The sequence below is a fragment of the Caenorhabditis elegans genome, chromosome X, assembly GCF_000002985.6.
Source record: "Caenorhabditis elegans chromosome X".
Taxonomy (NCBI): Eukaryota; Metazoa; Nematoda; class Chromadorea; order Rhabditida; family Rhabditidae; genus Caenorhabditis; species Caenorhabditis elegans.
Window position 1 is genome coordinate 10,070,366 of NC_003284.9, and position 12,025 is coordinate 10,082,390.

General features: G+C 35.5%; 3 protein-coding genes and 1 non-coding gene across 4 annotated transcripts; 3 read left to right on the top strand and 1 right to left on the bottom strand.

Moving 5' to 3' along the window:
* Positions 1 to 1,843: 1,843 nt before the first annotated feature.
* Positions 1,844 to 4,026, bottom strand: ZC373.5 (putative methylthioribulose-1-phosphate dehydratase). Its single transcript, NM_077289.7, has 6 exons — positions 3,832 to 4,026; positions 3,640 to 3,785; positions 3,465 to 3,580; positions 2,698 to 2,894; positions 2,528 to 2,634; positions 1,844 to 2,473 (listed from the first exon to the last, which is right to left on the bottom strand). The coding sequence occupies exons 1-6, from the start codon at positions 3,907 to 3,909 to the stop codon at positions 2,326 to 2,328; spliced, it is 792 nt and encodes a 263-aa protein (NP_509690.2). The 5' UTR covers positions 3,910 to 4,026; the 3' UTR covers positions 1,844 to 2,325.
* Positions 4,027 to 4,788: 762 nt separating this feature from the next.
* dao-4 lies at positions 4,789 to 5,992 on the top strand. The gene is made up of 3 exons (NM_077290.9): positions 4,789 to 5,367; positions 5,572 to 5,631; positions 5,681 to 5,992. Exons 1-3 carry the CDS (start codon positions 4,935 to 4,937, stop codon positions 5,839 to 5,841), a joined length of 654 nt encoding a protein of 217 aa, NP_509691.1. The 5' UTR covers positions 4,789 to 4,934; the 3' UTR covers positions 5,842 to 5,992.
* A 1,239-nt stretch (positions 5,993 to 7,231) lies between these two features.
* Positions 7,232 to 8,363, top strand: col-176 (Nematode cuticle collagen N-terminal domain-containing protein). Its single transcript, NM_077291.7, has 2 exons — positions 7,232 to 7,613; positions 7,664 to 8,363. Exons 1-2 carry the CDS (start codon positions 7,262 to 7,264, stop codon positions 8,203 to 8,205), a joined length of 894 nt encoding a protein of 297 aa, NP_509692.1. The 5' UTR covers positions 7,232 to 7,261; the 3' UTR covers positions 8,206 to 8,363.
* Positions 8,364 to 10,406: 2,043 nt separating this feature from the next.
* On the top strand, positions 10,407 to 10,681 carry ZC373.8. Its single transcript, NR_071915.1, has one exon. It is a non-coding gene; the product is annotated as an Unclassified non-coding RNA ZC373.8 (non-coding RNA).
* The last annotated feature ends 1,344 nt before the right edge of the window (positions 10,682 to 12,025 follow it).

Below are 12,025 nucleotides of genomic sequence, written 5' to 3' on the forward strand. Positions count from 1 at the left end.
AAAAAACTATTCAGTCAGTTTTTAGTAAAACATTATTACGACAAACGGATCAGTTTATTCATTTATTAAACTCAATTTGCTTCCAATAATAAGTATATTCTTGATGACAACCAACTCAAGATGCTGAACAATTTAGAAGCTCCATTTACTTGATCATAATTACTCGATTGTGTTATTGTTCTTTTTTTGAGAAAATTAATATATAAATCAAAATGTTCTCAAACTAATACCAAAAAGTGAAAATTGAAAAGGCGAGTAGAAATGAGGAACATCAAAAGGCAGGTACCCCCTCTTTGGAACATCAATAGAAAACCAACAAAAAGCAAAATACATAACTTGCTGAAGGTATTTTTTGGATTGATGTTGTTTTAGAGAAAACAATAATGTAAAAATAACTTATCACTCTGAAAATTGCATTTCGTCTATTTGTTTTACTTGTTTTCTCTACGTATTTTTAAGCTTCATAATATGAGAATACTGATAGGGGTGAACTTTTACAACTTTCCCGGAAATTATATTTTTCGGTAGAAAAGGTTTGAGGATTGGATCACAAAAAGCTGTGCGAGGTGGTGGTGACTGTCTCAAACATTCGATGAGCAAATAAAGTGGGTGGTTTGAGTTTTGGAGAAATTGACGGCGGAAGAGTGTTTTGAGGTAGTAAGAGGTGTACAGGAGGAAAATAATTGGAATCTTCTGAACGATGGTGTGGATGAATGAAAAACATGCACTGTTTAAAAAAATCTCTTGGAATGTCGGAATGAATGAAAATACATAATTCAATCCCTTTGGCTAAGCGGCTAATTGTTGAAGGATATTACATTTTCAACAGGAAAAAAACAATAGTAGAAAGAAAAGCTATGAAATTCACACGTGTTGAGAAACGGAAAAAAGATAAATTTGATTTTTTAACGTTTCTAGGTAGAATTCGGAAATTATATTCTACTCGTATCACGGAAATGCATTAGTCTATAATTGAGTTGAAGTCTCCAATAAATTTTTCTAATATTTGAAACAAAAATTCTTAAATAATTTGAAATAACTTCAGTGGGAGGTAAATGCTGCTCTTTGGTGAGAAATGTTTCACACATTTTGCGCACCGTGCTCATTTGTTTGCAGTTCACGTCGGGTCGGCCAGTAACAAGTTTTTCGTTCAGTTAATTTTTACGCGTCCGTTTTCTGCTAACTATTTCAATGTGTGCTAAGCAAAACACTTGTTTGACAAATGTGTCTATGTCTATTTCGGGTTGCTTCATGGCAATTCTTAGACCTTTTGTGCAATTTTAAACCTTTTTTTAGAATGTCGGCAGAGACATAGGATGATACAATGATAAAATATGATGAATAAAAACTACAACGAAGAAATAACGTTGAATCGAGAATTGAAAGGAAACTATGATCTTGGATGATTCACACATATTTTGAGAGAGAGTCGAAACAATTGACAACAAAACATCGCAGATAAAGTGTGTCGCTTCTATCTCCAAAAAAGCCTACATCACAAAGTCTACAAAAAAAAACTATCAGGACGTATTAAAAAAGTGGAAAAATAACGTGACCAATAGTCTAGGCGGAAGGTACCACAACCAAGCTGCATTACAATCAATAGGTCGGAGGGATCATAAGAATGAGAGGCGAAAGCGCTCCTCTGCGGGAGCACTAACTGGAGCTCGAGGCCCCTCGGCTGAGAAATCGCTTTTTGTCAAAGTGTCTGCGTGTCTTTAAGCTTGGTCTCTTAGCATCGCAACCCATTGAAGATCTTGGTTGGGGGTGTTCAGTAATTGACTCCACGTCATTTTATCTCTTTACTATCTGATTTATCTCTTCACAACAGAAACCATGGTAATATAGGAATAATTTATTTGTATTTTGGCAGGGAATCTTCTAATAAATCTTTTAATAAACAATAAACGCGAGTGAAACTTTGACAAGATATAAATCTATCACAAAATAAAACGAACCGTAAGATATAAACATGATCACAAATGCTGTTGGATAAATGGCGTTCAGAATATGAACATTGAAAATTTCAATATAACAACAAAATGTCTCTGGAAATTTCTAACGGAACATTCAAAACTCAACTGTCTTTTCTTTAAAAAAAACGAATTGTTTGATTTGTCAAATATCTAAATATTATTTTTTTCAGCTAATAGGTCAATAACTGAAATTTCGAAATCAAATGAAAAATAATTATAGTTTCGAAGTAATCTCAATAAAATCCGAGCATGAATGGTCTTCGAACATTCTAAGTTCTATTTCACAAAAACTTAGCCATAAATTACTTAAGCGAGAATTGTTAATCTCGAATTTTTAATTTTTTCAAACTCAAACAGGTGCCATATCACCAAACATTAAAGTTCTCATTTTGTCTGATAAATTATCTTCCTTTTCAAACGCTTCTTCGTTTACCAACGGAATATTGTTTTTGAGCATCTCAATACTCAACTCCAACAGATAATCGATGCACTCCGTCCTGAACAATAATTTTTGGTCCTTTGAAATCACACATTTTCATCATACAACTCACATGATCTTCGTTGATTCCCAAGTCGGGCCCCACACAAAAAGTCCGTGATTCCTGACGAGCACTGCAATTGCTTGGGGATAGTTCTCGAGAACACCTCTTATTGGTTCCTGAAAAAGTGCAATATTGATAAAGCAATCTGGTTGCATTGGTGATCTATTGATTGCACATACCAAAAGTTGGCTTTCACTCGGCATATTGTCTATGATAGGAATGGTCAAAGTGTCGGAGTATTTGAGAGCTTTTCCGGAAAATGGATCGTATATCCCTTTAATATATTCCTGATGGGAAATTTCGAAAACGTTGGATTTGATGAGTTGCGTAATGAGGTTGGCACATTTTGAGTGAGTATGAATTACGCATTCGCTTCCTGAAAATAAAAAAGATTCTAAAGTTATCAAATTTTTTGCAAAATAATTTGTTCAAAAAAGAGCCAAGTTCATCAATTGAAATAGCTTATAAAGGTTATTTTATTGGTAAACATTTAGTTGTCGAAGTAATGTGGCTTTGATATACAGATTCAGATTTTATGTGAAAAACAAAGAAAATTATGTAAAAAATAATTCACGTTAAGATATGCATTACATAAAAGTCAATTGTTTTATCTTTTGGTTTTACCACTGAAGACGTGTATTCTTGAATTTTTGAACACTATTAAAAATCAAAAAGTATAATCAATTTCATATTTAGCGACTAAATATTCTCACTAAACACTACTTATTTTTTTCTCACTTCTAGCAAAATTTTCCAACTAAAGGTAATTCGAAGTTCGTAAAACATCAATTATTTAATTTTTCAATCTCAAAAATGAGTTTTTTTGATTGAGCGTTATTTGTTCAACTGTAAAATCTTCATCAACATTTGTGACTCTAGACATCCTGCAAAAGTATCAAATTACCGTTTAAAAACTGCTAACCCACTCAATTCTCAAAAAACTGACCAGTCTCTTTCATAATCAGCGAGAAGAGCACTGAGCACGATGAAACAGTGATCCTTTTGTTAGGCGGTCGTTGAACCTCAGTTTTATCCTTCATATTGTAAACAAACACGTCCTGCCTACAAACAAAAAAATTAATGTTCAACAACGGAACTAATTGAGTTTTGTAAAAACTCACTCTCGGATACGCTCTTTTTGAAGTGCCGACGGGGATATCATCAACTCACTTCCGGAAATGCATCCCATTGCTCCACCACTTCCACGCATCCAGCCAAGCTTATAAAACTGAATCATCAGTTCTGTGAAATTGCGAATTGTCATTGGCTGAATACAAATAAGTTTCAGAGTGAAATGTTCAAAATTCAATTACCTCCTCGTCATTTCTATTGTCAATTGTGGTGTCAACCACTAAATCTTTAAAATTTGGGTCATTTACAAACTCTACCATAGTTCGCAAATTAATCTCAAACAAATAAAGTTTTAGAACGCAAAAGGTGTATTGTGCTGGTAGAGATAATAAAAAGGCACAGTGTGGCCTGCTCTCTTCAATACTGTCTCGTTTGTGAGTTTCTCTAATCTCTCCGTCTGTGGCAAGCACTCTTGTTGTGTTGGTCTCTTTCTCTCTGATACTAGGAGAGGTCAGACAATTTGTGGTGGCAACATCGATTTTTGGTCATTTCCTGGTTATTCTGGGAAACAAGCTAATTGAACCGCTATGAATGGAAACACAAATACATATAAATAAACATGCACATTTGTAAAAAACTCGGACATTACTCAATAATGCAATTTAGAATCTGAAAATTAAGATCTAACTAAAAAAATAAACATTTGATAAATTATGGAGAACAAAACACTCTGATTGCTGAAGTTTAATATTCGAAGTATAATCTAAAATCCTCTGGAACTATCTGTTAATTTTTCTATTTTAACCATTGTGACCACGAATATAAAATGAAACTTTATTTGACCATACAAACCGCAATGAAACAAACGCTGAGCGGAACGTTGAAACCATACGTCGTCAGCAACTGGGGTGTGGGAAAAACTGAAATGATAAACAAATCATATCATCTGTGATCCAGGATTTGGAATCCAGAAACACTTTTTCGTATCATCCAGATGCCGTACCGATGTCAATTGTTGAACAAGCGTCTGCGAGAACCTAATGAAAAAGTAGTCATTTCCATATAATGTCGAAAAAGGGAATCGTATAACGTAACAGTGTACAAGACGATCATTGTGATAAATAGAATGCGAACTGCATAGACAAAGACAATCTTTCTCTTCCTGCGCTAACGTAACAATCCTGTTAGCCGTGCACTTTTTTGTCTTGCGTAAGTCTCGAATGCATGATAATACTTGCCGATGGCAATCAAACAAGCATTTGATAAGTTTTTTGTCTGAAACGGCAAAAACCCAATTGCGCGCTTATAAAAGGGCGCATCCAGAATCCAGAAGGTATGCGAAACTATGAAGATTGCACTGTATTCTATTCTTCTCATTACCGTTTGTTATTTATCATCTACAGATGCTTATTTATTTGACCCTAAGGCAGTCGATGCTCTTCTTAGAGAAATTCGAGCAAGGTTACAGGCGACAGGCAAAGAGCCTCACGCAAGGAAAATTGAGCAGGAAACTGAAGAAATTAAAAAAGAAGAGCTAATGCAAGCTGAGGATGTGGAAGGTTCTGGATCAGGAGAAGAAATTGAAGGATCCGGAGAAGTTATCAGTACAATAACCGGAGTACCAATTATGGACAATGAAGAGAAGAAAGACTTGAAACCAGAAAATTTCCCAAGACCCGAACCAATTTTTGATAAATATGGAAATTTGAAAAGCAAGGACAAACTTGAAGCGTTGACATATTCCAACTTTAAGAAACAAGCACCTGCGACCTTGCAAGGTAAGAAATGCAAATAGTTTGTTATATTTCAAAGTTTTAAAACATTTTGCGGCGATTTCAGGTTCTGATAAATTTTTTCCTTCGAAACCCTATAATTTTGTTCTTGAAAAATAAAATTCACCGTCTAATGTGAAAGTTACTACATAAACCGTTATATTTAATGAAACATTAAACGGTTTCTAATAAATTTTGATCATTTTTCAGATCACTACAATTTAAATCCTACTGGCACATTACAAATGCTTCAAGGACTCGATATTCATGGTATTTCTCTATAATTCTTCTAGTTCTCAACATCCAGTTTCGATTTCAGGAGGCTCTGGTGGATACCATAGAGCACTTTCCGGTGGATATCTTCCTCCATCAACATATGATCCTTATAACGTGAATTGGCACAGTTATGGGGATGAGGGTGTCAAAATGAAGGACAAGGCGATCTCTGTATTCAGAAGGGTTATTGCACCTGGACGTTGAATATTGTTAATTTGTTGTTTTATTTTTCATTGTTCATTTTTTTTCAAATTTTCTTTTCATTTTGTCATCTTCAAATATCTTGTCACTAATACAATTCAGCTGTTGCGATAGAAAACCAATACTGCTTCATAATAAAACGTTTCTTATTTTGATCCTTCCAAAAAAAAGAACAAAGAAGGAAGTGCCAAACCCATTGCAATTTGGCCACCATCACTGTCCATTTGATAACGTCCTTGAGATTTGCCGTGTTCGGCAGAAGAAATTCAACGGGGCACAACACAAAAAACCAGGAAGTATTGGGTTCGGTCGGTTTTGTATTTTCCATTTCCATCAACGACGACTTCAATCCAAGGTTACTAACATGTCTCAAGCCTAAATGATTGTTGTTGATGGTAAGAGATAATGAACAAACCGGATTTCAAATATTCTGTCTTGTGGGATAGAACATATTAGGAAGTTTTATAATATAATCAAGAGTATCAAACTAATTAGGCAAAATATGATTTTGAAAATGTTCATAATCTAGATTATGGAACATCTCGATTGATAGAAACGAAATATTTGTAAAATATTTTGATATGCTAATAGAAAAATAGAAAAATTCAAAAAATTTAGTATAACGTACATATATAGTGCACATTGAAATAGCCCAGGCAAGTAAAAATTAGTCTACCAAAGTTATCAATTTCTAATTGTTTTATTACATGTAATTGCAGAAAAAGATTTTAGAACACTCCTTATCCGCTTCGTATTTGCTGGAGAGTTGTTATTCACCAAACCATATATTTTCTAAAACATCTCTGACAAAATAGGTCATCGCGATACTTCAAGTTGAGTTGAGTAGATACAATCGTAGCAACCTTGTAATACTGACAGAAAAACTTCATACTTTATATTTTTCCAAAAAGTTCATGATAGGAAATTATTAGTTTCGGTAAAACCATAAGCCTACTGTTTTATATTATTTTCGTAGCGGTCTTAAAATTAGCAACTTATTTCCAGGGAAAATCAGTTTTCGTCCACCTTCGCCCACATTTGATTGAGCAAGTGATTTACAATCACTAACTTAACAGAACACAATTTTTCGTTAATTTTGTCTCTTTTTAGTACCTACAGCATCGTAAATGTGTTATTTGTGATACCATTACTATTACATAATGTGAAGTGGTTGCTTGATTAGAACGGTTTTTTCTGTCTTCTATACCTGCGCTGACCGTCATCTCATTGCCTAACTTAATCTCTTGGCCTAGCACATGTGTACTTCCTTCTTCTCATGACCTCCGTGCCCGACCACCTATGTTTTTTATGTTGGCAGTTCCTTCTACGTCTACTTACCTACACCTAGACCACGCCTCCATTTTTGCAAATGAATTGGTATAAAAGCAACAGGAAAGAACTCAATAGCCACACCAAACTGAAGATGTTTGAGGAGAAACTTCTTGTGTCTGTCGCTTCGGCCTTCTCTACCCTCGCCATTGTTGCCTGCCTCGTTGTGGTCCCATCTCTTTATGCAACAATTGATGAGATTCACGCTGAGGTTCTCGATGGAGTTAATGTGTTCCGTGTTGAGACTGATTCTGCTTGGACCGAGATGATGGACATCCAAATTCTTGTCACACCACCAACCAAGCCACGTGTCAACCCATTCAACTCTGTCTTCCGCCAAAAGCGTCAAACCTTCTCCGGACTTCCAGCTTGGTGCCAATGCGAGCCAACTAAGCCTACTTGCCCACCAGGACCACCAGGACCACCAGGACCAGCTGGACAACCAGGTAAGAACCGTTACTTCATTAATACGTAACTTCATTGTAATTATTTTCAGGAACCCCAGGAGCCCCAGGACCAAAGGGACAAGACAGCACCACAACCTTTGCTCCAATCAACTGCCCAACTGCCCCATCCGACTGCATCAAGTGTGCTCCAGGACCAGCCGGACCTGCTGGATCAGCTGGACCAGCAGGACCAAAGGGACCAGATGGACGCCCAGGACAGCCAGGATCTGCTGGACACCCAGGAGCTCCAGGACAACCAGGATCCAAGGGAAACAATGGAGCTCCAGGAGCCGCCGGAGGGCCAGGACAGCCAGGACGTCCAGGAAAGGACGGACAACGCGGAAAGGGATCCGCTGGAGCTCCAGGAGCCCCAGGAAAGGCCGGACCAGCCGGACCAGCCGGAGGACCAGGAAACAACGGATCCGCTGGAACTCCAGGACCAGCTGGACCAGCTGGAAACCCAGGAACCCCAGGAAACAAGGGATCCGATGGACACCCAGGAACTCCAGGAGCCCCAGGAGGACCAGGACACGATGCCGCCTATTGTGCCTGTCCACCAAGATCTGCTGTCTTCGTGGCCCGTCGTCATTAAATTTTACTTTTTCAATAAACTCATCAGCATGCATACAATCTTTGTTTTTGTTCCTGAATAACATTCAACAAGAAATTTAATTGTTTTTTGTCAGTCTACTAAATTGCACTGGACTTTAAATTCTTATTGTTTTCTATACTTATGATTTCAAGTGAAAGATTTGCTTTACCAGTCTTCAAATAATCAAGAGCGCCTGCTTACAGACTGAAAACATAATATTTCTGTTGGAAACATACAACTTGTCATAGATATTGAAATAGATTTCCCTCCACACAGACCGAGCAGGTCAATTCTCACTCTTTTGTATCTATCTTTTTTCAAAACAGTGTGTAAAGTGGAACAGAAAAAAAAGCTAGCGAAAATATTCTCGGGGGCAACTGCTTTCTCGGAAATTTTATTATTTTTCACTTAAGAGTGATTGCAATCATTTTTTTCTGCAAGAAAGTTTGGAAGTCAGTGATACAAAGAATGCGCAGTCAATTTGTTATTTATTTCTTTTTTTGATCAATTAGTAATGTTTCCAAAACCAAATTGTTTCAGTAGGTAACATTTTTAAAGAAATATTCATGAAAAACCGCGATAAATTTAAATTCAATTGTAAAAATAAAAAATCAGAAAATATTCATAATATCTGGTTTAAACTTGAAAACAATTTTTTTTAAATATTTTCCCCTGATATTACTTGAACGAAATTAAAAAAAAACTTTTTCACATGTTTCGAAAGAATTATGAGGGAACAACAGCAACCTCCGTCCAAAATTCAACGTGACGTATGTAAAGCAACAGTTGTCTAAGCGGCCAACGGATTCGGCCCCAAGTAGACGGCCGTTGTGTCCGGGCGGCTATCCGCCAGGCCCAAACGGCAAAAGAGAGCGCGAGCGGAATGCATATTGAAAGCTGCTGCATCGCATCGATTTTGTTGTGTTCTTGCTACGGGCGGAGAGGCTCTGTCCGCCACCCAGCCATTTTTCTCATTAGCGACTTTTTTTAGAATTGAAAACTGAATGAAATGCGAGGAAGGAATCAAAAATACGGATGTTTCGTAAATCTTTTGTCATTTTTCTCACGCTCTAAACAAATTTTAACTGTTGTTTGATCGCTGTTCTTCCAATCCGTACGTTTATTTGCCATTTGGTTAGATTTGTTGTTTAGTTTTACACGTTTCTTTGTTAACCTGTCTATACTAATCGGCTAGCAACTGTTAAAAATATTTGTCTTTAAATTGTTTTGAAATGTCAAGTTCATAGTGACTCTTAATTTGGGAAATAAATAAATGCTCGCGCAAAAATACCAATAACCTACTCGAAATGAATGTCCACGGGCTATTCAATATTGGATAAAAATCGCAAATACTCTCGACGCGAAACGTTTCTTCTCATATTTTTCTGGGTCCTCATTCAACTTTCCTCCTTCACCAAAAGCATGCAAAGCATTGTTGCTCGAAAAATGCAGGCCCTCTTTTTGTTCAACATTTTTGTGTGTGTGTCAGATCTCCTCTTTTATTCTTTGGTCAGAGAACGGATATTTAGATTGCTCAAACAAAATTGACTTTTAGAGATTTTCGTGTTTTGATTTGAATATAGTTTACACTTCTTTTTTTTTAAATACACAGGAATCAAATTCAATAAGAAGTATTCTAATTTCAGCAAAGATCAGTATTATAGTGATTTTTTGAACCCAAACTCAAAGAAATGGCAATTTAAATTTTAAACATTCCATTCTTCTTCTCATAACCGAAAATGTTTTTTTTTAAATCGCAAAAGTATTCAACATGTTTATACTGAACTTTTTAAAGTCATTCATCAAAGTCACTAATTAAACAAACATTTCGGATATAATGCATGTGATGTATATTTACTTTTTCAGTATGTATTACTTCGGAGAGTCAGTGAGATTATTGTATGCAAGAGAAAAAGATTTTTAGCATTGAGGAAAAATAATTTCCAAATATAATACTTATCAAAATGCGACCCTAGTGACAAAAGCAAGTTTCGGAAAACACATCTAATTTCCTTTTTATCAGTTATCATGATCAGAAAACAAAATGAAGCGATCTACTTTTGAACAACCTTTGAAATCAGAAGATCAAACGGTTGTATTAATTATTTTTTTCTATTTATACTTCATTATTCTTTTTCCAAAAAAAAAAGTTCACGTCACATATGTTATTGTCATCAGACTACGATCTCCTTATCACATTCAATCGGCTGCCATATTTTGTTTTCTCGTCAAACATTCACCTCACCTGCTTGTTTTTTGTCTAGTTTTTCTTATGTTCCGGCACCTATTTGTTTCATAACATCTTACATTGTTTCATGATTGCTTGAAAAAGCGTGTCGCATGCCTGCCGGGCAAAAATGCTAAGCTTTTTAGTGGGAGTAGTAGAGAATGGATAAGCTAGAAGAGGTTAATCGAATTTGGTCCAATTCACACAGGCTCCATATGTGTGTGAGTGTGCAAGCGGTGAGGAGGTGTGAGTGAAAAAAGATCCGTGAAGTTTGAAACCTTTTAAACAACGTTTATATTTCACAGCTAAGTGTATTGGTAAAGTTCATTTTCTGCTTGTGTTTCTTTTTTTGTTGTTGTAACTTTTTCAAAACGTTTTTTAAAAAATATTTTATGGAGAGCAAAACTCAAAAATAAAACCATCTTTTATTTTTGACTAATCCTTTTTCTCTTTGCATCGTTTAAAGGAAGTTTTCTCCAAATGCCTACTTAATCCTACGCATTACCTTTGAAATATTCATGCGTTTCTTGACTACATCAGTGTCGTTCAAATAGCTTTTCCTTTTCTTGACTCTATGCCCTCATTTGCATAGGTCTCGTCTCTCCGAGCCTAATTTTGAAACAAGTTTCGTTGCAGATCATGTTTTATGTGTTCTTTTCAGTAAATAATGATTAGAAAAAATATAAAAGTTTAATTGATATATCGTTAGTTGTGTATTTTTGAGAAGGCCATAACATTTTCTTCTACTGAAATAAATCGTATAAACTGATATTGTTTCAACGTTGAATACTTCTTTTCCGTGACCTTTTAAGCATCAATAACAAATGCAAAAGTTGATTGTGACGTATTTCAGAGGAATTTCCAACTTCGGGAAATAACCGAGATCATTTCGAAACTATAAAACCAATTTGGGTGTTTGTGATTATTGATTTTTCATATCCTTAGTGTGATACTTCTGATATTTGTGACGGTATTTTTTTTCAATTTAAAAACACATTTTTCCTCACCTTTTTCGATAAAACATGTTTTAATTCAAAAAAATCTCCGAAAGAAAATACAAAAATGCAGTAAAATAAAACTTAAACTGCAGAACCAAAAGTCGTCAGGATTAAAAACAAAGAAGAACATTCGGTTAACCTCTTTCTCTGTGCCGTGTCATTTTGGCAGTTCATCTATTCACCAATTGCTCAATGAGAAAGAAAAAAGAAAGGATAAGAGTATTCTGCAAAGTGTTATTTTTAATGTTTTCTCTCTTCGGTCCAATAAGCCGCGCATAGAGGACTCTAAACGACGGATATAACCTAGCACTTTGATTTAGAATCGAGCATTTGTTAATTGAATCTCTATTTATGTTTCCGTCAACATTCAGAGTTTTGCAATAGTTCAGTATTTATGACGCACCGTATTTTTATATCAGTCGTGTACATCAATTGGTCTTGCACTCACTTTTTTGTTTCACTAATTTCAAGATACAAATTCAAGTTTGCTAATTTGCAATCTTTTTTTTTTCGTTTTTAAATTTTTTTTTGAGTTATTAAGTCTTTTTGTAGCAATAACATTTATTTTTATAGACTTTGTTTGACATTAAAGACC